Genomic DNA, 25,849 nt, shown 5'->3' on the forward strand with positions numbered 1-25,849 from the left:
CATACAAAGCTTCTTCACGCGTACTTCCTCCCCCACTGTGTTTCTACGCTCCTCACCCCTGTCCCCCCTTCCCTCCCCACAGGTCCAGTCGATCGAGTCAAAGCTCGACTCCCTTCTTGACATCTATCGCCAGGTTTTGCGTAAAGGCTCATCTTCAGCGCTCACACTCTCCTCTCTTCCCCTGTTCGAGCTGGAACAAACCTCTGACTACCACTCCTCCGTCTTCAGCAAGGACCTGTCCTGCTCCACCCAGGTCAGCAGCAGCGCGCCGCCCCCCAGTGGCTGCGTCACACGCTCCTCCACCAACTCCCACCTCTCCCAGGGGGGACTCCATCTTATCTTGGCGCCACCAACTGAGCTCAACCTCAATCTCAATGCATCCTCTTCCACACCTCCCTCTGGCCTTGCGTCCTCTTCTTTCAGTCCGTCACCGCTGCCTCATCACCATCATCATCACCACCACCACCACCACCACCCCCACCATCATCACACCCAGGCTCAGGCCACCACGCCTGAGAGTGGCACTGATGAGGCCGTGGGGAGCTCTCCACCCATCCTCACCCCAAACAGTATCAACGGTGGCGGGGTCGGAGATGGAGGGTTTCCTCTTCTGGCTAGGCTTCCACCACCACCCCCTCCTAGCCGGAGTGGGGGCCCGAGCTACTTGCCGCGAGCATCCTCCGTAGAAGCGCCCCCTGATGTGGAGGACTTTTGTGGGGGTTTAGGGATAAAGATGGAGGACAGCAGTGTTGGGGAGGACGTTGGCCTTGGGTTGAGGCTGGACAGACTGGGTCAGCAGCTACAGGGCACCACCAAAAGCAATTGCAGGCTAAATGCTAAGGAGGAGGGCTCCTGGAGGAGGCACATGAGCCTGGAGCTGCAGCCCCTCATGCCACCAGCTCTGGGCTGCTGCTCCGGCCCCAGCCAGATGGAACGCGGCTTGGGCAAATCGATGTCGGTGCAGGACCTGATGCAGGCAGCCCCGGGAACTGTCCAGGATGCCCACCACAGCCACAGTCTCTCATCTCCAAGCCCCAGTACAAGCAGTGATTCCCCCATTGGATTCCACAGCTGTAGCCAAGACCCTGGGGGAGGAGGAGGCGGAATAGGCAGGAGTGACGGAGGTGGATGGGGTGACGAGGACCTCTTTATCAGCGACAGGGACATAGAGACACAGGGATTTGACTTCCTGTCACTAGGGGCCACTGAGGCGGCCCCATCCTTCTCCTCAGAGCTCCTGAGGATGGGGGGCAGAGCCGGGGCAGGGTCTCGGGGCTCAAACCGTAGCCTGGCCAGTGGTGACGCATCCTCGCCCTCCGCTAGCAGCACCGGATTGCTGAACATGCCACATGTGCGGCTAAAATAAACTCAGCTACATGTTCAGAAGACGCCTCACAGAGACGCTTTTTATCCTTTTTGGAGGGGAGCGGGAGGATGGGGTTATACCAAGGGGTCCTTTTTCGTTCATTTTCATGTTGATCTATTTGATAAAAATCACAGTATTTTCATACAGGCTGATCACATATGGCATATCATTGCATGAGTTACTCTTTGATTTCAAGTATGATTGACAAATCTGTGTTAAAATATGAAGACTTGTATAATGGGAGCACAGACTGATACAAGCTGAGACTTTGCTATAAATCAAAGCCAGCTAAACCTTGAACCCTGAAAGACATTTGGTTGATTTGTGACTTTGAGACAGGGCATGAGCATTGCATGTTTTCAGTCAAAGGTACTGACATTAGCAAGATGCAGTTTACACTCGACAAAGTAGGAAAGCATGGACACCTAACATGTACGTGAAGCCCCTATAAGAGTACCACTCACAACTGTTGAAAGTAGTGGAAAGAACGGGGTTAATACTGAAATGTGCTCACATGCTCCAGATCTATTTCCCGTCTCTTCAGTCACAAGGCTGGCTTCTGTATTGAAGTGAATTATACCTCACCGCTGCCAAACGTTTCATTTTCTCTTCTTATCACTATTTCATTCCCATAACAGTCTGTCCATTTTAGAAAACCAGATAACCTCTTGCAGTTTATATTCTTAAATGATATGAATTCTTAATCAATGATCTTAATTGCCCACGATCTTTTCAAAAATACCACACACAGGACCATAACAGTGTATATGCAAGATTTAGCTCCTGAACTACAGATCTTGTATACTTGATATTTTTTCTGACCATTTCCAAATGCGGGCAATACAGTACAGACTTTTTCTTACAACGTGTTCTTTCTACAGTTTCAGGTCTTTGTTGGTTTGCATCATTTCTGTACAGTAAATCAATAAGCAGACACCTGAAATGTGCTTGAGTTATGTAATCCATGATACATGATCCTTGTGTGGTTAGGCAGTTTAAGTGCAGATAGTTTTGAGATGAGTTTTGTAGAAGTATCATAGTTTTGCATTACCTCATAAAAATAAAGTCGCTGTAAAAGAAATTACTTGAAACAAGCCAGTTTGAAGCCAGCTGACTGATTTGCATAGCATAGTGCCAGCATTAGACAAAATGTGTCCACATTTCTAAACCACAGCATGTAATGTCCAAGTGATTTGTAGTTAATAGGCTTAAACGTGAAAAACCACAGGACTGGTCCTTTATTTTTTCCTGTTACTTATATGCTGAATTGGTGGGTATCTTGTTTTGAAAGTCCAGCGATAAGCTGTGACTCTCTGACAGAGAAGAGACAGTGTTGCTGTAACGGCCAAATATGCGGAGGCTCGTCCGTGTCACTTCTGCCAACAGTCAGCTCCACACGGTGCTCCACGGTCAAAGCACATACACGCATGTAGACACGCATGTGCATCCGAGAATGCCAATGAACACACACGGCCAGCTGTGAGGCTACATTATGCTGTGGAGGATCATGGGTACGGTTCAGAGAAGAGGAACTGGGAGCGGTTGTTTATTGTCAGATCACTTATGCACCAGTCAGTTGGTTTTCCAGCTGATGACAGCCATGAATTGAGACACGTCTTGAATGTCATTTCTTGGTTTAAGAAACAGTTTGATATTTTGTTAGAATCGTGTGTCTTAACAAAGCACTTTGTTTTGGTTTGGAAACTGATACACTGAAAGAATTGTTCAGAAATCTAACTTTGTGTTGCATTTGGCTTTTTGCCACCCTGTTGTTAAATGAAAGGAAGATATTTTATTTAAAATATGGTAAATGTTTGCCTCCTTGAAGTGGACTTGCTGCAGAATGTATTCCTGTTGCATGGTACAGAATCAGGTGCATCAGGTATGGTTCAGTGGCTCTCTCCAAGCTGTAGAAAAATAATGATAGCACCACAAGCTGCAGGTAAATACTACCCAGAATCATCCAAAGCCTCAGTGATGAATACTCACCTTTTGCAAGCAGTACCTCAATAAACTCTGAAGACCCACATCAAAGTACAGAAAATATGTGAAGGAGGCTTGGGGTCAGTTTGCTTTCAAGAAGTGGATTTTACTTTCCTTCAGATATTTAAATATATTTTGCATGAAGAGGTTGTCATATCCAGACCTATCTATAACGAATGCCATTTCACTAAAATAAATCACTATTTATGGTTCACACTGATTGCATCAGAAGTAAAAAGACCTCAGCTCTGATATAAAATCTACAAAATGTTCAGTACGTACAGTATATTGGTGCCTTGCTTTTGTGGTACACATTCATCTCCATAGTTACAATTTCCTGAAAAGTGCATTTGGTTCATCTGACCAGGAATGGTTGCACTGTCCTCATTTTCTCTTCTAGTACATGTTCAGACTTGGGGCATTTTACTTTTTTTCAGAGATCATTTTGCTACTGGGCATAAAAAAGGCCTTTGACATGTTGAAATTCTGTCTGGTTTCTCTTAATTTATTTAAATTATGTGCACATATTTACACACTAGTAATAATCTCAATTAGATTTCTGAAGCCTGAAATGTAATGAAAATGCAAGTGAACTTTTATTCTTGTTCATCAATAAAGGAAATTCTATGAAGAAGTTTTTTTTTTGCTTTCTCGTCATCTCACACTGGAACAGTGAGGCTCCTCGGCGGTTCATGATCACACTTAGCAATGATACCAGGAACAAAGACATCCTGTTTAAACATCTTTACTTTTATGAACATGTGCTCGCAATAACAGTGATTAAGGTGCATGAACTGAACAGTTACTGTAACATTCACCAGTGCAACTGGAAGGGAGCTTAGGTCAAGCAAAGTGCTAAGCATGAAGACTTCAGACAGTTTCTGAAGCTTGTTTATCTAAGGTGCAAACAGGGAACATGCAAGCAGCCAATCTACTGTACCTCTGGCTAGTTAGCATATTCATTTAAAGCTAGAACACAGAACATTACCTCAACAAAGACCTGGTAAAGGAACATCTCTGCCTTATTACTGGTGCTAAGCAGCAAGTTGGCTAGATCAACGAGCAGCCAAACTACAACAGTACACTACCAGAGAGCTGTAATGCTAATTTGTTGTGTTGTTCTGCTACGAACTGAGTGACAATAAAACCTACATACAACAGTGTGGTAACATGTTGATCACTAATGGTGCAGTAGTTATTTTTTTTCCTTCGTCTGCTTTTGCGATGCATTGTGACAATAGACCAGACGCTGACTATGGTGTACAGCAGGTGCAGGGTGCTAGTGTGTCTTCGGCCATGGTGAGCGTTTGGGGCAGCAGCCCAGCACAACGTTCATTTGGCCTTCTGCGCCTTCTGTGCAGACTTGGTGATCTTACCGCTTGTGGGGGCTTTCTTTTCCACACCTTTAATCACTCCCACTGCCACGGTCTGACGCATGTCACGTACCGCAAACCTCCCTGAGGAGTAATCATGGAAAAAGACGTTTAACATTCAAGTTCATTTATGTTTGATTTAAATTCACAGTCACCGCGAGTGAAACAACAAATTATATTAGAGTTGCCGCTTGACCCCAAAGCAGTGATCCTGCTGCAGGACGGTAAACTTACCCAGTGGTGGGTACTCCGAGAAGCTCTCCACACACATGGGCTTGCCAGGAATCATGTCCACAATGGCAGCATCTCCAGACTTCAGGAACTTGGGGTTGTCTTCAAGTTTCTTACCAGAGCGACGGTCTATTTTTTCCTTGAGCTCGGCAAACTTGCATGCGATGTGTGCAGTGTGGCAGTCCAGCACAGGGGCATAGCCAGCACTGATCTGACCAGGGTGGTTCAGAATAATCACCTGGACGACGACAACAGAGACAGGTAAAGTCACATGCAAGAGCACAGACTTATTGCCGTATTGATATTTTATGTCAGTATCGTTTTCAAAGCTAGCTCATGTATGCAGACCTGAGAGGTGAAGCTGGCCGCCTCCTGTGGTGGATCGCTCCTGCTGTCTCCAGCCACGTTGCCACGGCGAATATCCTTGACGGACACATTTTTGACATTAAAGCCCACATTGTCACCAGGCAACGCCTCAGTTAGGGCCTCATGGTGCATCTCCACAGACTTAACCTCAGTGGTCACATTGACTGGGGCAAAGGTCACCACCATGCCAGGTTTTAGAATTCCCGTCTCTACTCGGCCCACTGGTACAGTCCCAATGCCTGGCAGAGAGGAAGATTAGCAACTTTACAAAGTGTGTACTGAGAACTGATTGTTCTCAGTACTGATTGACTGAAACTCTTATTTCATGCTCAAACAACATGCATGATGATTTCTATTACAAGATGCACACACTCACTTTAGGACATGAACAACCAACGGGAATCCTTTCCAGAGCTCATCTAGTTCTGCTCATTTTTCCCCAAGCTGCTCTCATTCGCAAAACAAGACATGTAATCTGGTACCACTGACACTTGATGACAAACCTGATAATTGGAGCACACCTATGAGCGAGGCAGTACAGGCACCCACACTGAGAACCATCCTCACCTCCAATCTTGTAGACGTCCTGCAGAGGCAGGCGGAGGGGCTTGTCAGTCGGGCGTGAGGGCGGCTGGATGGCATCCAGAGCCTCCAGCAGCGTGGTGCCTGAAGCATTACCATCTTTACGGTTGATCTTCCAGCCCTTGAACCAGGTCATCTGTGGAGGCAGGTTTACTGTGACTGCTGACAGTGTGGTAGAAAAATAAACCTGCCACTATTTTGCCACACTGCCTCTAATAAAGGTTTGCAATATACCAGAACATTTTTGCTTTTAGTAATTAAGGTGCTTTTGGAGAGTAAGCATGTCTGCCATGACTGCTGTGCAGCTGCATCTCCATTCTACTGTATGTAACACTCACTTAAGATCTAACTCTTAACATACAGGGTTTAAGTGAGGACACACTATCCTTATGCCTTTTGAATCAGTAAATACAGCCAACATATTATACTCTGGGTCTGACAGCAGACTCACATTAGGGCTGGGTTCCAGCATGTTGTCTCCGTTCCAGCCAGAGATGGGCACAAAGGCCACAGTGTCAGGGTTATAACCAATCTTCTTGATGTAAGTGCTGACTTCCTTCACAATTTCTTCGTAGCGCTTCTGGCTGTAGTTGGGCTCAGTGGAATCCATCTTGTTGATGCCCACAATGAGCTGCTTCACTCCCAAGGTGTAGGCAAGGAGAGCATGTTCACGAGTCTGCCCGTTTTTTGAGATACCAGCTTCAAACTCGCCCACACCTGCAGCCACGATCAGCACGGCACAGTCAGCCTGAAAAGAGTGCGAGGAGAGAAGTATGAAAAAGTCTTCTGAAGCCTTATCTTCTTTTCGCTCTTTATCATGCATTTTTTCCCACTCTTCTACCCGTTCCCCCTCTACCTGAGATGTCCCAGTGATCATGTTCTTGATGAAGTCCCTGTGTCCTGGAGCATCAATGATGGTGACGTAGTACTTGCTGGTCTCAAATTTCCAAAGAGAGATGTCAATGGTGATGCCCCGCTCACGCTCTGCTTTCAGCTTGTCCAGTACCCAGGCATATTTGAAGGAACCCTTTCCCATCTAGGGCATGTGGAGGTCAGATAAAGAATTTTAGCATTTACTTCACATCACAGTATCTTTTTATAGATACTTTTGTCCAAACCGTCTACTACAACCAGAACTTTTTTTTTTAACCATGCATGGTCTCAGATGTAAACTCCAAAAAATGTATTTGCATTTAGGTGCACGCTGGCATTTCCATTGTGCTCTACAGGACAACTCTGTAATATTTTCTTGTCTGAATAATCCTTCTGAGTCCCTTCTGAAGGATGGAGATAATGAAAACATGTAAATCATAAATCTCAGTACAGTAGATATTATTAGATTTACATCATAGTTAAGTCCACTCTGCGTTAAAGTGTCCACAGTTAATATTAATTCAACAAAATCCAGTCTTGGAAATGTTTTTTTTACATTACATTACAAAGAATAGATTCTTTTTGAAGTAATAAATTACTTTACCTACATATAAATGTGTTTGTGTACTTGTTATATTACTACTAATTATTACTACTAATTATTTCTACTAATTCAATGCTTCAATTTGAACTCGTGCACTCTAAGTCTGATGGCAATGGACAATGCAAAATATGGCCTAAAAAAATATGTAAAAGGAGTTCTGTTGTAATTAGAGAACAGTGATGATACAAACTGGGGATTTCACGTGTCCTCTATAAATTCCACAGATTAGACAGGACACGCATATAATAAAGCCAGTTACACAAAACAGGATACTACTCTACCACAGCAAAGTGCAGTTACACAGTAGAAAACCATTTCATCACAGTTTAAATTCACGTGAGAACAATATGGGTCATACCTCAGCAGCTTCCTTCTCAAACTTCTCAATGGTTCTCTTGTCAATGCCCCCACACTTGTAGATGAGGTGGCCAGTGGTGGTGGACTTGCCTGAGTCGACATGTCCTATTACCACAATGTTTATGTGGAGCTTCTCCTTCCCCATTACAGCTCACCCTGGAAGATAATGAGAGATCCTAGCAAACTACAATCAACCACACGCAGTAAACGAGAACCCACGTCTGTGAAGGACTAGAGCTCCTTCACAGGCACATACACTGGGGTCATACTACCTCTAACCAGCCTTTCCAGAGTGCAGAGAGGAGACAAATATTCTACAGTGTATGTACAGAGCAGATAACTGGTAAGTTGAAACTTCCATTATACTTACTGAATAACTACAGTGATTAATCTGAGTGGGCGAGGTGAAGTCACGTCAACACTTGATCCCCCACTGAGGGTGGCCAACCTGTTTTAGGTACAGCAGGTATTTGTATCTGCATCGGCTGAACTACGGGGAGAGAAGGTGATGACCCGACCTTACTTTTTACAACTCTGTACCTTACCAATGGGATTGTCTGATCAAATGAATGTGGCAACGCTGCCTTAACACTTTCCTAATATTGAGTTATACTGTATTACAGAATTCCATATTGAATTCAGCCAGTCTCAGGTCTGCAGATACTTGTGTGGGGCAGTGACATCACGCTTTAACCCAACAGCATTACACAAGGAGGAACTGATGACTATTACTAAATGAACTCACAGATTTCTACTTATAAACATGACCGCGGGTGCTTTCATAGTAGGAGGGCATTTGCACGCTCACAGTCGAAACAAGTCAAACAAGAGCTTCCTCTGAGGGGTCACCGTCACGGTTTGTGAAGATTTACACCATGTTACGTTAGAGGGAGAGTCACCCGCTTGTCCATTCATTTAAAGCATGGCCATTAATTACATAGTATTTCGTTGGCAACCATCTTGAGAAGCACTGCAGTTCGTGCGTGCTTGTTCAAATTAGTTTTGCACATTTCACTGTCTGTATGAAGTGAAATATTTAAAATCAAGATTTTAGTCCGAACTTTTTTTCTTTGTTTCAGGACTTCATTGCTGCACTTATGATCATCGATAACAATAAATTTGGTCAATAATGTTACTTCCTACATTTTTAAACCGGCTTCCGGGCTGTTTGATGCTGCTGGCTCTGACCTTCTCTGGTGTATGAGCCTCAAATTGATCAAACGGAGGAATAAACTAAATCTACTTGTGTGAAAGCCAGAAATGCCCAAACCTTGTGTCTTTAACTGACTTGTAATGCTGATAGCGCCAGACCCTTTGGGATTTTTTATTAATATATAGATGAGCCTGTCTGTTTTTTTTTTTTCTTCTGTTTATCCATTTTCTTGTCCACATTTCTTCTCTACTGTGTTTTTAAGTCTGCCTGAAGAATTTACTCTAAAATTTTGAGCAATAAAGGGTAAAAAGATCCAAATGAAGCAACCGCATTAGCCTCATGCTAGCTAGCCTTATCGCACGTTATTGTGGCGCCTTTTCGGGCCAACGTTCCTGTCAGAGCAAAACCCAAACAGCAGGAAAGCTGAATATAGATAAATATATCATTAGCTGCATATATTAACGTTATTACGTTGGTAACACAATGTTAGCTAATGTGACTAGCTTTCATGTTGTGTCATTCTTAACATAACCAACTTTAACAAGGAGCTAAACTGGCACACGGAGTAATTCTCGTGGAGTTTTTCATCAAACATTTTTGGGAAAAACACAGATTTAAAATGCTAACATTAAAAGCCGTGTGTATAACAGCACATATAGCCTCCCTCTTACCGTCCTGTCCCAGAATTATTACTGAGTTAGACTGTTGCGTCACTCTGCCGTGCAGCACGCGCTCACTGCGGGTCCACGCGCACACTGACTGACTGACTGGGCTCAGCCTCCCACTGCGCCTGCGCAGAACTTTGACTGTTTACATCTCAGCGCCTCTTATTATTGGGATGGAGCTTAGTCTCAGCGGGACGGTGAGACAAACAGTCATCTCACACCGCTGTTTGTTTGCTCTGCTCATATGGCTACACATCAGAGGAAAGATCCCGGATCCTGTGTGCGCTGGTGTTTGAAGAGTGACAGCATCACCACACTGACCTCATCATGATCACGGCTCATATGTGGCGTTGACATGACAGCACAAACTAAATGTCTGATCGAACCCGCATAGATCATTAAATCTCCACATCCATTGGTGTGGTAATGACAGTGAGACGCTGATGCGGGCCACTGCCGCATTGAACAGCCAGTGAAGGCAGCACAACACTGCAGAGCTGAGAAATGACTGCGTGCCTCAGCATCCATCCCGTCTACCGTTACTCAGCACTGCTTCTTTTGCTGTGGCAGCAGGACGATGGTCGGCGGGCAGAGAGGACCCCCGCATGACTGTCAGCTGGACTCTTTCTCCGCTGAAACTGCGCCATCCAGGCCTAGCCAGCAATGGTGCCAACCCACGCCCCACTGCACTTTTCTGGCAACGCTCTCCTTGGTCAAATGACCGTGACACCAAAGCCACATCGCGTTCAGCTGTCCGTGCAGACTCCTAGAGAGATGCGCTCACATTACAGCCATCACAAACACCCCTGGAATAACCAGCCCTGTGCAACAAGCCGGGTCCAGGATGCTGACAACATGTGTGCTCTGCCCTACCTGTGCTTCCTGCTTCCAGAGATGCGTTCACTGGCTCGCTGCGATGGCACAGGAGGAGAGGCAGCCTGCTGCTGTGCTGAGGGGCGCAGCCTGGAGGGATCACTGAGTCAACCAGCGTCAAAGGCGTCATTCAGTGACACCCCGACGTTTGGCCGCTAGATGGAGCCCTGCTCTGAGGAATGAACCAGTGCTGCTCTGAGGAATGAACCAGTGATGCTCTGAGGAATGAACCAGTGATGCTCTGAGGAATGAACCAGTGATGCTCTGAGGAATGAACCAGTGATGCTCTGAGGAATGAACCAGTGCTGCTCTGAGGAATGAACCAGAGCTGCTCTGAGGAATGAACCAGTGATGCTCTGAGGAATGAACCAGAGCTGCTCTGAGGAATGAACCAGTGATGCTCTGAGGAATGAACCAGAGCTGCTCTGAGGAATGAACCAGTGCTGCTCTGAGGAATGAACCAGTGCTGCTCTGAGGAATGAACCGGAGCTGCTCTGAGGAATGAACCAGTGCTGCTCTGAGGAATGAACCAGTGCTGCTCTGAGGAATGAACCAGTGCTCTCTGAGGAATGAACCAGTGATGCTCTGAGGAATGAACCAGTGATGCTCCGAGGAATGAACCAGTGCTGCTCCGAGGAATGAACCAGTGCTGCTCCGAGGAATGAACCAGTGATGCTCCGAGGAATGAACCAGAGCTGCTCCGAGGAATGAACCAGTGCTGCTCCGAGAAATGAACCAGAGCTGCTCCGAGGAATGAACCAGTGACGCTCTGAGGAATGAACTAGTGCTGCTCTGAGGAATGAACCAGTGACGCTCCGAGGAATGAACCAGTGACGCTCTGAGGAATGAACCAGAGCTGCTCAGCATTGGATGAACACAGGACTGTTTATTTTGTGGTCACACAAATGACAACCCGTTTGCATCAGATTTTAAACTGTAGCGGATAAGAAGAGTACTGTAGGCACATGTTTTATGAGTCCATGTATAAACTCAAACATTCATCTTACATTCCACTCTCACTTTTCTCTGGTGCTGTGCGCTGCAACCCAAGAGACCATTTGGTTTAGAACTAAGGCACTGCATAAAACATAAATACATTTTAAAAAGTAGTAATAAAAAAGAAATCACAAAAATATTGCAGGCACACGCTTGCTTTAACAAATGTTGTGGGTATCTTGGCATATTTTCTGGAAATGACCTTGATGCAACATCAGTCTGAACAGCACCTGATGTTGTAGCTACAATAATTCAGCGGAATACAGAGAAGTGTGCGGTCCAAGACACGTGGTCCTGCCCTTGTGTCTGCTCTCCGTCTGTCCCCTCAATCTGCCGAGACGCTGAAAGATAAGAGAATAAAAACAGATTAAGTCTGAAAGTGTTGTACAGAGTTGTGCTATTTCACTGCTCCACAGTTTAAATCATCAACATCACTACTCACTCTATTGTATGCAGGCTGTATTTCTGGTTCTTTGTCAGCTCCATGAGCACTCTGATTCCAGATTTCTCCAGGTTGTTGCCCATCAGATGCAGCTCTGCTAGATGTTGGGGGTTCGACCTCAAGGCGGCAGTCAGGAACTGAATACTCCTCGAGCTCAGGCCACAGCTCCTCAGTCTGGAGGGAAACACGAGATCACAGCAGGTGCTAAGATGTACGCAATGGAGGCTGCACATAAATATCTAGACAGAGCCTAACTAAATTAGTCAGCGTATCACAGGTACTTTTCAGACGTGTTGGTTCTGTCATTAATTTGGAGGTGTGTTCACACTTATATCAGACATGGACCGATACCAAACGTGACTGCACCACTAAATGGAGCTGGCCTCTTCACACATTCCAAACAGAAGCCTGGGGATTATATCTCCTCAGTCCTGCACCAGCTAGCCCTCTTTCACAGCTTGTTTGGAATATTCAGAATAAAACCTGCAACACAGCTTATCACGTAGCACTCCATAAACTCCAAATGTTTCCAGAGGTCATGTGAATAAACCCATGTCTACCACACGAATTAGAATTATGGTAACAGGAAGAAATCGGGATAGAAAAGCAAAACATTTGGTGAGAACACGCACAAATATGTTTATGAAATATGTTTTAAAAGAATAAATAATATTTGGCTCCACTTATTACACATATTATTAAGTAACTACTTGCACGGCAGAGTTATCTGGACCTATATTTTGACTGACAATTAATAATATTAATGTAAATTGTATTGTGACTTTTAATTCATTAAGAAATAATAAAAACTTACGACAATTTCTCAAGTTGACACTGGGGGCTTCTGAGTCCCGTGCAGAGTTTCTTCACTCCCCTATCTTGAAGGTCATTACCCGACAGGTCCACCTCGCTGATAATGCTCTCGTGTGACGCAAATCCCAAGGCGAGTTCTGCACAACAGTGATCGGTGAGGCTGCATTGGCTCAGGCTGAAACAGCATGAGAAGCATTTTACAGTGTCCGACATAACAACAATGTGTAGTGAAGAAGTGTGTTTAGGAATTGATTTACTTGAGTGTTTTCAGGTGGCTGTACGGATTCTTCAGTCCCGCCGAAATTTCAATGACTCCCTTGTCTCCGAGGCAGTTCATGCTGAGGTCCAGCTCTTTCAGCTCAACTGCCTGCCAGTCTGTTTTCTGTACATCGCCACTGTAGAGCTGCGAGATGCAACACAGGACCTTGGCCAAATAAAGGCAGCCCACACCAGTGATTCCACATCTTGACAGACTGAGGGGGAAAGAGAGAAAACGTTATCAATACATGAGCATTTTTGGCTGAATACTGAGGAAACTATTATTATTATTATTATTATTTACTAATTGATTATTATTACACTCAAACTTGATCAAGTTATCGGTGGAAAATCTAATTCTTGAGTCTATTTCAGCCATGAAGTCACCAAAGGAGAAACAGAAAAGCAAGGTGTCCTTACTTGAGTCTCTCCAGACGACACCACGAGTACATGCCTTCGCAGATGACCGCAATCCCCGTATCTTTCAGGCTGTTGTTGCTCAAATTGAGTTCTACCAGCGTGCTGCTTTCAGACTTCAGAGCTTCGCCTATATTTTCACAGCTGAGCGCAGTGAGGCCACAGTGGTACATCCTGCCCAAGAGACAGAAAGAGATACAAAAAGGAGCTGGATTATTATAGTCTGTTCATACATACTCAACAAGCCCAGTCGAATGCATTTATATTAAGCCAAACTCACTCCAGTTTCGTTAGCTTCGATATATCTAGTTTTTGGAAGAGCTCGTTGGCCCCCTTGTCTCTGACTAGATTGATGCTGAGGTCCAACACTTTCAGGTGGCTGGAGTTCTCCTGCAGAGCCGAGGCCAGATGACAGCAGCCCTTCTGCTTGATGTTGCACTGTGATAGTCTACGATGAAAAGAAAACGCTGTAAATCTCGAACAATTTCGCAAAAAGCTACCGGCCTATAATCAGCACATTTAGCTTAGGTTGGTCACTCTGTTGTGCGCCACCTTTGTGTGAGCTCTTTAATTCATTTTAATGTAAACTTCTTCTTAGAAGAGACCTTTTATTTCTATTTTATGAGCAAATAATCACATGTTGCTAGTGAAATGAGGAACATTCGACATTTCCATCATTTTGATATCAATTTCATATCAAGAAAAAGGGGGGCAGGTACATTTATTTGCCAGCACTTACTTCAGGGTTTCTAAGCGGCAGTCAGGAGATCTTAAACCAGTTGAGAGATGTCGCAGTCCGTCGTTTCCTATCTCGTTCCTGCTGAGGTCCAGCTCTTGCAGTTTCGGGGCCCGTCTCAGGACCGTGGCCAGGTCGCTGCAGGCAAGCGAGGTGGTTTCACAGCCTTGTAGCCTGAGAGATTTCAGTCTGCAGTTCTGATCGCTCAGCCCCTCCACAAGTTTCCTGACTCCTTCGTCACTGATGCTGTTGTATCCCAGATCCAGCTCCCTCAGGTATGACTCTCTAGTGCTCAGCACTGCTGCCAGGGCTGGACAGCACTTGTCTGTCAGGTTAGAGAATCGCAGCCTAGAAGGAGAAGGGAGTTAATGACATATGACCATGAACATGTGGCTTTCAGATTATGTGGAACTTTTGTTTGTGGGGCTTTAAAAAAAGGGACCAGTGTCTCAGTTGCTAGTCATATTCACAGACCTCACTGTGCATCATTTGGACTGAAGCTGTTTTGAAGAAATTGTCCCAATAAAAACTGTTGACACTGACGACTGAGGATTATCCAGAGGAACTGGGACATGTTTCTGTTACTGGTAAAACAGGCTGCTGCTAAGTTTCTCAAATGTTTGGGGTTTTTTTTATCGTTACCAGCAGAAGAAAAGAAAGAAAAGAAAACTCCATTCACTTCAATTGTACCACAGTTTCAAGATGGGTGAGGTTCCTTTTCAAGAACTCAACTGTTGGAACAGAAACCCAACGCCAAAAATGTCCGTAAATGTCCAACTAAGTGTGGAATATATGCGTATACATGATAGAGGCTGAATCCAGTGAGTAGAAACTTACATGGCTTTATTGGATTTCAAAATAGCCGGCAGCTGCCTGAGGAGTCTGTCATCGCATCTTTCCGTCACTTCCATCTCGAAATTCTCGGTCATCCCTTCAAAAGCTTTGGTCCTTTGGATCATGACCTCCCAATGAAATGGTGAAAATCCACGAACTGGAGAGGAGCCAAACTTCTGAAAGGACTTGACTTCGCTCAGCAAAGCCTGGCTGTCGTACTCCCTCAGACAGTGGAACAGAACCACGGAGCTGTAGGACAAAATGTTCTCCAGGATCTTCTTCTTGGTGTAGTCAAACAGCGGATCACCAGGCTCCAACATACCACGTTCCTTAATGAGGCCAAAGATGAAGCGAAGGAAAACGTCAGATTCTCCCCCAGCGTCCTGCAGCGCCTCGTCCACCAGAGCCTTACAGCGAACTGACAGATCGGGACTCGCTTCCATGTCGTCCAATTTAGCCGACGCAGCCAAGAACTCCTGGATGCTTGAGTGACCAAAGCGAAACACTGCGGTGTTATGCAGCCCCTTCTCTTCTCTCAACACCAGTGGACACTCGTTAGAGAAAGCTGACGCTTCCTCAACACGTAAGTCGTTCCGAAGAAGATCGTGCTCATAAATGACATCAACCTCTCCCATCCGAAGCAGTGCCAGCCTCTTCAGCTTGGAGAGAACATCCGAGCTGGATGCGCTGATTAGATTTGTATAAATCTGGGTTAGATTCAAAGGATTGATTTTAAACCCGTCGTCTGCTTTTAGATGATCCCTCAAAACATTTGCCATGATGTTGCAGATTGGAGGTATCTGGCAGAGGAAGTCCAGACTCCTTGATATTTTCACGTGGTCAATGGCTTTGTTGGCCAGATCATCATTATTGATGACCGTCCTAAAGTGCTGCTCCTTCTGTTCGTCACTGAACCCTTGAACCATCGTCTCTTTAAGCAAATAGCAATCGGGAATTTGTGCTGCCGCTGCGTAACGGGTAGTTATCCATATATGAGCGCTGGGGAGTAAATTCCCCCGGATCAGATTTGTCACTAGGATGTCCACCGTGGACACCTCAGAGACATCCCTCACAATCGGACAGCTGAAGTTTAGCGGGAGATGATACTCATCCAGTCCGTCGAGAGCAAACCCCACATTGTTTTCGTTTAGGCTAGAAATGTCAAGCTCCTTCAGTTCGGGGAAAAAAGTCTGGAGGAGGTCTATAAGGCTTAATTTGCACTTTAGCAAATTTAACTCCCAGAATGTGAGAGGAAACAGAAGGTGGATGTCGTGGTACCCTTTCCCTTCAGCCCACTCCAGAGCACAACTCCGAATGGTTGTGGTCTTACCCACTCCACTCACTCCTAAAGTGATGACTGTTCGTTTGCTGCCGTCATGTTCGCAGTCACATGATAGAATATCAGTGAGCGGGACGGTTTCAAGAACAAGCCGGACAGAAATGTCAGACTTGTCAACATATCGAAATTCATGCTGATGCAAATTACCCAGTGCGCCGTCGCTCTTGGGGTTCCAATAGCAAAGTCTTGAAGGAAGTATTGAGTTTGCTTCATTCGGTTTCTGATATTTGTTCCTCAGAGTGGTTTTCAGACGCGTTTGGGGATCCATCACAGAGGCAGCGCTTCCGTGAGCGATGTGAGGATGGCGAGAAACATACGCTATATCTTATGGCTCCTGCAGAGAAAGTGAAAGAGACAACTTTAGCTTTCTGTGCTGGTTGCACTCACTCCGAACTCATCTTCCCCCCGAATACACAAACCCTTTCCCATTCACAAGCGTGTGAATTGTGTGTTGTGGTGACTTTGAATGAAGGACACAATCAGCCTAAACTGTAATACATGTCTGCACATCCGTTATCCACATATAAACACAAGAGCTCTTGATGCAGCGTAAACTCTAATTTAAAAAAAAAAAAAAAAAAAAAAATTCTCTGCTTGTAAACACACAAAGTTGCAAAACACTCAAATTAGGAACTCAGAGCACAGAAACTTCACCTTGAAATAAAGAAATATATTTTCTCATTCATTTAAATATTACTGACGTGCAAAAAATCTGAATCAATGCAACATTAGTATTTATTCCTCTAACATCTTCAGCAGTATTGCAACATTCTTGTTCATCCCACTACATTTCACAAGTAAATGCACTGTTTTGTTGTGCTGAGGGTTCAGGTCCTGGATGTAAGCAGCAGGTGAAGCACCAGCACCATCATACTGTGGTACAGCTGCCTGCACTGTCAAGTCAGGAACCATCCGATTTCTATTTCTATTTCTCAAACACACACAACATATCCAATGCAGATTCGGACTTGTGCTGTGCTCCACATCCTTTTCTCACTGGTTTTTTCCAGTGTTGAGGAGATGACCAGAGCACATTCATTCAGAGACTTGAGTGTCTTCATGGCCAAACAGTGATTCATATTAAGAAGGTACCCGACATGAACAAGGCCTGTCTGCTCTGACACACTCTCCTTGGCTTATATTTAGTTCGCCTCCTAATGACATGCGGATATTTTTCTTTTAATGTCCCAGTTTCACAAGTAGAAGAGTAAAGTAAAGTAGAAGTAACTCTGAAGCTCTGTTGAGCCAAAGCAATGGTGAAGTATTGTAACTTGCGGCTGTAGTGGCTGGTCTGAACCCATTTCCAGCCGTTTATGTGATGAAGTGTGACACCACATGCAGCTACAGACTAGGAAGCGAAAACAGTGAGAGGCTGCCATGACTTCCCTTCCTGAAAGCTGCCGAGGCTCAGCTAGCTCGGTTAGTGTTGAAAGCTCAGTTACTTTAGCTTACTTTGACTGGTCGGTGTCGGTACTGTAGCTGCTCACTGCGTCATATTCACTAATTCATCGATTATAGCGGAACAAACGTTCCGGGTAGGACGAGCTAGCAGCACTTCCGGTGCACAAACGGAGACGAGCCGGTGGCGTGCGTACGTACGTACGTACGTACGTGCGTAAGAGGCACATATCACAGAAAAGTCCGTTATTCATTTCAGTGAGGACTGAAGTGCACCCTGAACAGTAGCTGCTCAGGGGCTGTAGGCGGGTGTGTGTGTGTCTGTGTATCGGGGGGGGGGGGGTCCTTCTGGTCGTGCTGCCCCCTGCTGGTCAAAGTGTACATGACAGCGCTGACTGCTGACAACAGTAAGTGAAGCAGAGATGGGCAGAATGTCTACTTGTATTTGAAACACATTTCTTTTATCTGACCAGCTGCCTTCACCTACTGCCCCTCATTTGATCCTTCACCAGCTTTACTTTGGTCCACACACACTGACAGTAGAGACGTGTGGCCTGTACCTACAGCTCCACAGATACAGGGGGAGAATGAAGAGGTGGGAGTGATAGTGAACTGGGGGCAGCAGGGGTTTTACATCAGCTTACAGTATATTATGATTTACCACAGGGAGGGCAGAAAGGCCCGTTCGAAGCCCAATAACTCACCAGCAGTTCCAGGAAGCTATTCCGCCGTAGTTGGAGCTACACAGCTACACGATACCTTACTGTGAATATGTGACTTTATTGTTCAAAACCCTGATGCTGCTAGAAGCATCGCACTGGACACCACACACCCTGGAAAACCCCCCCGTTTGAACCACTTCCGTCTGGGAAGCATTGAAAACCACTACGAACAGGCTGAGGAACAGCTTCTTCCCCAGAACTGTGGCCTCCATCACACCCCTCCCCCCCGTCTCCAAGAACTCCTAACAGGACTACCTCAGCAGCCTCTGAGCACAAAGAGGCCACTTGTGCACTATCTTTGCACAATCCCGTCACTATCTTCACTTTTTCAAATGCTGCCATTGCACTGTTTGCACTGCTCTGTATATATTGTAAATACTTTTACTAAATTTTGTACTTGTGTATATATATATATATATATATATATACAGTACAGGCCAAAAGTTTGGACACACCTTCTCATTCAATGCGTTTTCTTTATTTTCATGACTATTTCCATTGTAGATTCTCACTGAAGGCATCAAAACTATGAATGAACACATGTGGAATTATGAACTTAACAAAAAAGTGTGAAATAACTGAACATGTCTTATATTCTAGTTTCTTCAAAGTAGCCACCCTTTGCTCTGATTACTGCTTTGCACACTCTTGGCGTTCTCTTGATGAGCTTCAAGAGGTAGTCACCTGAAATGGTTTTCACTTCACAGGTGTGCCTTGTCAGGGTTACTTAGTGGAATTTCTTGCCTTATTAAAGGGGTTGGGACCATCAGTTGTGTTGTGCAGAAGTCAGGTTGATACACAGCCGACAACCCTATTGGACAACTGTTAGAATTCATATTATGGCAAGAACCAATCGGCTAAGTAAAGAGAAGCGAGTGGCCATCATTACTTTAAGAAATGAAGGTCAGTCAGTCCGGAAAATTGCAAAAACTTTGAATGTGTCCCCAAGTGCAGTCGCAAAAACCATCAAGCGCTACAACGAAACTGGCTCACATGAGGACCGCCCCAGGAAAGGAAGACCAAGAGTCACCTCTGCTGCTGAGGATAAGTTCATCCGAGTCACCAGCCTCAGAAATCACAAGTTAACAGCAGCTCAGATTAGAGACCAGATGAATGCCACACAGAGCTCTAGCAGCAGACACATCTCTAGAACAACTGTTAAGAGGAGACTGCGTGAATCAGGCCTTCATGGTCAAACAGCTGCCAAGAAATACAAGGAATGGACATTAGACCAGTGGAAATCTGTGCTTTGGTCTGATGAGTCCAAATTTGAGATCTTTGGTTCCAACAGCCGTGTCTTTGTGCGACGCAGAAAAGGTGAACGGATGGATTCTACATGCCTGGTTCCCACCGTGAAGCATGGAGGAGGAGGTGTGATGGTGTGGGGGTGCTTTGCTGGTGACACTGTTGGGGATTTATTCAAAATTGAAGGCATACTGCACCAGCATGGCTACCACAGCATCCTGCAGCGACATGCCATCCCATCCGGTTTGCGTTTAGTTGGACCATCATTTATTTTTCAACAGGACAATGACCCCAATCACACCTCCAGGCTGTGTAAGGGCTATTTGACCAAGAAGGAGAGTGATGGAGTGCTGCGCCAGATGACCTGGCCTCCACAGTCACCGGACCTGAACCCGATCGAGATGGTTTGGGGTGAGCTGGACCGCAGAGTGAAGGCAAAAGGGCCAACAAGTGCTAAGCATCTCTGGGAACTCCTTCAAGACTGTTGGAAAACCATTTCAGGTGACTACCTCTTGAAGCTCATCAAGAGAATGCCAAGAGTGTGCAAAGCAGTAATCAGAGCAAAGGGTGGCTACTTTGAAGAAACTAGAATATAAGACATGTTTTCAGTTATTTCACACTTTTTTGTTAAGTACATAATTCCACATGTGTTCATCCATAGTTTTGATGCCTTCAGTGAGAATCTACAATGTAAATAGTCATGAAAATAAAGAAAACACATTGAATGAGAAGGTGTGTCCAAACTTTTGGCCTGTACTGTATATATATATATTTCTTTTTCTTATTTTTATATTCTTATATTTCTGTTTATGTCTTGTGGTATGTTATATGGGAGAGGTCAGCACTTTGCTGTATGATGACAATAAATCTGATTGTGATGCTGATTCACATTTTACTGTTTAACACCAATACATGTGTGGCAACTCTTAGAAGAGGCTCTCTCAGGAATAGTTCATTTCATTTTATCTATCAAATCAACAACAAAAAACAACAACACTCCCTTACTACCTCACACTTAGACGAGGTTCTGCACATCATTTAAAAACAGTTGAACTAAAGTAGTATGTGTGCACAGTTTGGGGAGAGAAATGTTTGTGACTAATGGCGCTGCTGTATGTGGATTATATGTAATGAATCCAGTGTTCCTGTGCTGTCAGGGTCGAAACACAAAATACTGTAGCAAAAGGTCCTGAAAAGTAAGGTTATGTTGGAATAAGCAAGTAGCCTCCTTTGGAGATCGTTTTTTATATTTCCATCGTCGGCGTTGAGCTTTCCATAACAAACAGTAGAAACAGTGGTGTTTCAAATCGACTTTTGAGAAATTACTGGTATAAATAAAGTCCACTATTGAGTCCAGTACAAACATATTAAATCAGAATACAAATCCTTGTCACTTTAGTGATGAAAAAGGAAACATTTGAATATAAAAATATTTCTACACAGACATAAAAGCTACAATTGGCCAGCAATTGCAGAAAATAATCATAAAAGCAATAAAACAAAACAGTCACAACTTTTGCAATAGTTCATTTGACTTATTTCATTTGTTTTAGCAAGTTTCTACCTGGGTCATTTTGATGAAAGCTGGCTAATCACTAGATGACAGCTGAAAACTTTCAGTAGCTTCCAGTACGTTCAATTCCTTTAGAAGGCACCTGGGATAACAGCAGTTAAGGCAAACGTTAGTTAATGCAACATTAAACTGTGTGACCTCTGCGCTGAGGATATTTTCACCTCCACATGACACTTTACATCCCAAAAATACTGCAAACCAGCCTCTATACACGAGCCTACAATTTCCAAACCAGATAAGAGCACAACAGACTCCATGGAGTCTGAATAGCTGATACCTAAACTAGCAACACACTTACCATTCTTCTCCTTTTTGACCCAAATCTGATCCACAATCTTAAAGTGTTAAAGTGAAACACTGGCACTTTCCTCATGTCCATCCTCATGAAAACAAACCACTTCATCATTCACATGGCATTATGTTTGATCAGCATTAATATGCCGATATACAACCATTCTGACATCCTAGATCTATCTACAAAACTAACATCTACAGGCACCACAAGAATACCACAAAACATGGTTACTGTTTAGGAACAAGTGCAGCAAGCTGTTACATTCTCCTCCACTATTCAACTTGAAGGCAGTTTCCATTGTGCATGACGGCAGGAATACAGAGGTTAAGGTTAGGCACCCTCCTGTAGACGAAGTGGAAGACCTGCGAAAGGGGCCGGCTGTGGAGCTCAGCTTTGATTCGCTGAGGGTGTGTGTCCGGTGCGAGCTGCTGGCTCATGTCCTCGGTGACCAGAAACAGTGCGTAGTTCTCAGGGTCGGGGATCTTGAACTTGTAGGCGCAGAGTGAGCAGACCTCCTCTGTGGTCGTGTAAGGGTGGACGAGCAGAGTTTTGGCCGTGCAGCCTGTCTCCACTTCCTGCAGGGCCACGCGGAGATAGTTCTGCAGAGAGAAGCAGAAAGTCTTGTGTTAACAGTTGGCAGTACAGACAGAAATCTCTACAATAAATAAAGGAAACATTACTGATGAGTCAGTCAGGCAGGCAGGCAGGCAGGAAGAAAACACTCATGTAGTTTTGGCCTTAGAACCAACTCACATGCAGTTGTTAAATATTCCACTAGATGGGGCGTTCTACCAAAAATCTGAAACCACAGATCCAGACCAGCATGCTGTGATGTTAGTACAAACTGGAGATAATAGTCCTTTTCACAGACGAGGGCCAGCACCTTTCATGCAACCTTTCCAACGTGAATGCGCAGTTTTGATGCATTTAGAATTGGCACAACTTAGACTCACTGCCTGGATGTTCAAGGTGGGCTCAGGTCAGGCGTGATACCTGAAAGTCGTCCACGGACGGCTCTGAACGCTGGGTGGTGCGCCGGCGGTGCCACTGGTGCAGAGTGTTCCTGGCCTCAGAGCTCAGCACCCGGGCTGCCTGCTCCTCCTGAAAGTTCCTGATGAGGGCCATGGCTCCGTACGCGCTGGTCAGGTAGTAGCCCCCTAGGGGACAGAAAGGAGAGAAAGATGCTTGAGGATGGATGGAGAAAAGAAAGCGACAGTCAAACACATCAGAGCTAGTTCTCTAGAAACGAAACCAGCTGACATTGTGTAAACTCGTGGATGTGGATGTATCAGGGAGGGTCAAACGCTTCCTCCTTTTTAACAGAAATGAATCAGAGCAAGAATTGGTCATTTTTCAGAGGATACACATCACAGCTGAGTCATTCCACAACGAACAAACATGCCAGACAGGTTGACTCTGATAGGAAATTATTTCGGCACGGGAGGGTACAGCCTCCTTGAACCTGCTCCAGCACATTCAAACACTGAATGGAATTTCCTACCAGTGTCGTAAGGACTTTCCTTCCTATGTCTACATTTCTCAAGCGCTCCTGCAGAACTCCCCAGGTACACTAAACTCAGACGGTCCTGGTAGAAGGCCTGTATTAGAATGAGCTAAAACAAACTGAAGAACCACAAAAAATGAAGTGAAAATGACTTCATCTCCCCTGAGAGAACTCAACCAGACAAACACCTGCTATCTTAATAGTAGATATTGATGACAATATAATTCTCAAAGCAAGACGGTGTTTTCAAATTAGAAATAAAATTCTTCCTCTTACAATGAAAAGTTGAATTGATGAGCAAGAAAACACAGCATTGCTGAATTCACTCCCCTGCTAGCTGCTAGGTTTAGCTGCTACAGCCTTAGTCTTAGTCTGCTGTGATCACGAGAATACAGTTAACTAACATTAACTAACAATGTTAGTTAACATTGTGTGACTGACTTTACTGTCATGTTACATTTTAGGGAAAACTTATTTACCTTTGCTTTAAAATCCAGCCTAAAAAACCAGCACACTACCAGTGGGAATGATCTTAAACTAGCCTGGCATGTTTCTGTAAAAGACTTTTAACTGGACCAAAACGAGCGGGAACATTCAAGAATGCGTACAGGTTACTGAATGATGAACGAGTTATTTTGATCTGTTGCACTGAAATACATTCAAAGGAATCATTTAACATATTCATTAGACCTCAAATTAATTAAAAATCAATTGAGGGCAGTGTAACCAGCTGTTAACACCATACTGACGCATTATTATCAGGCTTAAGTAAACAGCTTAGTTGAATACTTATTCTACGGTTAGTTATTTCTGTATCGCAGACCGTTGCTATGGATGCACTTCTGATAGCGGAAGCAATACAAACATTTTCAAATCACTATTAAATCAGTACTTTGTGTTTTTTGTGTATTTGGTTCTTGCTGGGCAGGTAGTGGACAGTGGGTGTATCAGAGCTTTTGCACTGCTGCTACGAACAATGTTGATGTGAACCAAAGCTGTGAGGTTAAGTGAGGGAAACTACAGAGTTCTGTGATGGGTATCTGTGGGTTTGTCACAAGTCACAACGAGTGTCTTTGATATTACACATAGTAGTTTGATCCATGATCTATGTATAAAACACTGATTAGAGCAGCTTAGAGAAGCAACAGGAGGTATACATGGTGCATCCATTAAACCTCACGTTACTCACTGGTGATCACTACACTCACAACCACCTAATGCGACTGCAAAGGGTTACAAATCGACAGTTACAAATAATCCGCTGGCGGGGAAGACTTCGGTTATGTGACCCCCAGCCTTGATCCCTGATGATATCAACCACTTCCAACCATTCAGCTGGAGGCGTGCCCTCTTTTGATACACAGTTACTGGAAGTGCGACCTTCCGTTGACCAGGTTATACAACAGGCACAATAAGCTCACACCACACTGTAATCTGCCTGACCTCATGGAGGAAATTTCCAACATTATATAACTTGAAGTGGAGGTTAAAGAAAAAACAAAACGGCGGCAAGTTATGTGACATTGTACTCACTGTATGGCTTTTTCAACTATGTTATAAACAAAGAAAGTTATGGACGGCTGGGTCATTCCACAACGAACAAACATGCCAGACAGGTTGACTCTGATAGGAAATTATTTCGGCACGGGAGGGTACAGCCTCCTTGAACCTGCTCCAGCACATTCAAACACTGAATGGAATTTCCTACCAGTGTCGTAAGGACTTTCCTTCCTATGTCTACATTTCTCAAGCGCTCCTGCAGAACTCCCCAGGTACACTAAACTCAGACGGTCCTGGTAGAAGGCCTGTATTAGAATGAGCTAAAACAAACTGAAGAACCACAAAAAATGAAGTGAAAATGACTTCATCTCCCCTGAGAGAACTCAACCAGACAAACACCTGCTATCTTAATAGTAGATATTGATGACAATATAATTCTCAAAGCAAGACGGTGTTTTCAAATTAGAAATAAAATTCTTGGTGGACCTACCCTCTCCTTGCAGCAGAGAAGGATCCAGCAGCTCCATCATGTACTGGATCTCTGTGTCCAGCTGAGGCATGTCACACTGAGCCACGACGTAAGTCAGCATGGGCAGGAAGTCATCGGCCCCGTACATCCTCCCTGGATGGAAGCAGACGGAGGGCAGTGAGGCATGTAGGTGTGGTGGTCGCACAGGTCAGACAGTAAAACACATCCTGAAACTAAGCCTGAAGAAGCTGTTACACAAAATGTTGTAGGCTGCAAAAATAAGACTAGAAAATAATTGATTAAATAAATGAATAAAATTAGCTTCATTCTCATGTTATAATAATTAATAATAATATAATATTATATAATAATTATTATTATATAATCAACGTAATTTCGTTGTATTCTGTTAACAGTTGTACAATGACAATAAAACCTCTTATGTCTTATGTCTTATGTTATATGAGGGGAAAATTGTCTCCATACCTGAGTTATCCTGCATGATGGTGTAAATAAGTTTACACACACGCAGCAGCAGTGACACCTTTTTCTCAGGAGAGTACATTTTCCTCATGTTTAGGAACTTGTGGCGGATCTTCTCAATAGCCACCGGGTCAGGGGGCACGGCTCCGTCCACCCCGAGCTCCTGGGGCTTCTTGGTCTTAGCCAAGGCCAGGTTCTCCCTCAGCTGCTGCCAAGCTCCACTGCTCACCTGTAGAGCACAGATCATTGACAGGTCATTAATATCATATTGGTGATGAGTAAGGATATGCTTAAGGGGTCTATTCATCCTTAAAAGATTACGATTGGGAAATTGAGTCAGTATTCTTCCACAGTGCACAATAACTGGTATGTTTTGAACAAAATGAACCTCATCTAGCG

The 25,849-nt window shown here is 44.5% G+C and overlaps 4 protein-coding genes across 5 annotated transcripts in view; 1 reads left to right on the forward strand and 3 right to left on the reverse strand.

Moving 5' to 3' along the window:
• LOC139198590 (potassium voltage-gated channel subfamily KQT member 5-like) overlaps positions 1–3,983 on the forward strand; it is a 105,473-nt gene extending 101,490 nt beyond the window's left edge. The window contains exon 15 of the mRNA XM_070827483.1: positions 83–3,983. Coding sequence (XP_070683584.1) covers positions 83–1,366 — 1,284 coding nt within the window. The 3' untranslated portion in view covers positions 1,367–3,983. The remainder of the gene's footprint in view (positions 1–82) is intronic.
• Positions 3,984–4,487: 504 nt separating this feature from the next.
• On the reverse strand, positions 4,488–7,881 carry LOC139198589 (elongation factor 1-alpha 1). Its single transcript, XM_070827482.1, has 7 exons — positions 7,737–7,881; positions 6,758–6,937; positions 6,353–6,649; positions 5,887–6,037; positions 5,302–5,558; positions 4,957–5,191; positions 4,488–4,806 (listed from the first exon to the last, which is right to left on the reverse strand). Exons 1-7 carry the CDS (start codon positions 7,878–7,880, stop codon positions 4,682–4,684), a joined length of 1,389 nt encoding a protein of 462 aa, XP_070683583.1. The 5' UTR covers position 7,881; the 3' UTR covers positions 4,488–4,681.
• A 3,445-nt stretch (positions 7,882–11,326) lies between these two features.
• On the reverse strand, positions 11,327–17,789 carry LOC139198825 (NACHT, LRR and PYD domains-containing protein 14-like). 2 transcript variants are annotated; one of them, XM_070827783.1, is made up of 9 exons: positions 17,714–17,789; positions 14,926–16,595; positions 14,092–14,436; positions 13,633–13,800; positions 13,356–13,526; positions 12,935–13,150; positions 12,679–12,852; positions 11,865–12,038; positions 11,327–11,763 (listed from the first exon to the last, which is right to left on the reverse strand). In XM_070827783.1, exons 2-9 carry the CDS (start codon positions 16,527–16,529, stop codon positions 11,748–11,750), a joined length of 2,868 nt encoding a protein of 955 aa, XP_070683884.1. In that variant the 5' UTR covers positions 16,530–16,595; positions 17,714–17,789; the 3' UTR covers positions 11,327–11,747. The 2 variants fall into 2 exon arrangements, 1 of the variants encoding a protein (XP_070683884.1); XR_011584108.1 differs by lacking the exon at positions 11,327–11,763 and having other exon boundaries at positions 11,903–12,038; positions 12,679–12,814.
• Positions 17,790–20,600: 2,811 nt separating this feature from the next.
• LOC139199104 (ras and Rab interactor 2-like) overlaps positions 20,601–25,849 on the reverse strand; it is a 31,100-nt gene continuing 25,851 nt past the window's right edge. The window contains exons 10-13 of the mRNA XM_070828119.1: positions 25,454–25,679; positions 24,989–25,120; positions 22,488–22,651; positions 20,601–22,093 (exon numbers count right to left, since the gene is read on the reverse strand). Of these exons, the coding sequence (XP_070684220.1) occupies positions 21,767–22,093; positions 22,488–22,651; positions 24,989–25,120; positions 25,454–25,679 (849 nt within the window). The 3' untranslated portion in view covers positions 20,601–21,766. The remainder of the gene's footprint in view (positions 22,094–22,487; positions 22,652–24,988; positions 25,121–25,453; positions 25,680–25,849) is intronic.

Source organism: Pempheris klunzingeri, chromosome 3, assembly GCF_042242105.1.
Source record: "Pempheris klunzingeri isolate RE-2024b chromosome 3, fPemKlu1.hap1, whole genome shotgun sequence".
NCBI classification, from domain to species: Eukaryota; Metazoa; Chordata; class Actinopteri; order Acropomatiformes; family Pempheridae; genus Pempheris; species Pempheris klunzingeri.

Coding starts and splice junctions, on each gene's coding strand:
- LOC139198589 (XM_070827482.1), bottom strand. CDS start 7,880: ATGGGGAAGGAGAAGCTCCACATAAACATTGTGGTAATAGGACATGTC. Junction 6,938..7,736: donor TTGAGAAGGAAGCTGCTGAG/GTATGACCCATA, acceptor CACATGCCCTAG/ATGGGAAAGGGTTCCTTCAA. Junction 4,807..4,956: donor CTCGGAGTACCCACCACTGG/GTAAGTTTACCG, acceptor ATTACTCCTCAG/GGAGGTTTGCGGTACGTGAC.
- LOC139198825 (XM_070827783.1), bottom strand. CDS start 16,529: ATGGATCCCCAAACGCGTCTGAAAACCACTCTGAGGAACAAATATCAG. Junction 14,437..14,925: donor TTGAAATCCAATAAAGCCAT/GTAAGTTTCTAC, acceptor TTCTCCTTCTAG/GCTGCGATTCTCTAACCTGA. Junction 12,039..12,678: donor TGTCAACTTGAGAAATTGTC/GTAAGTTTTTAT, acceptor GTTTCCCTCCAG/ACTGAGGAGCTGTGGCCTGA.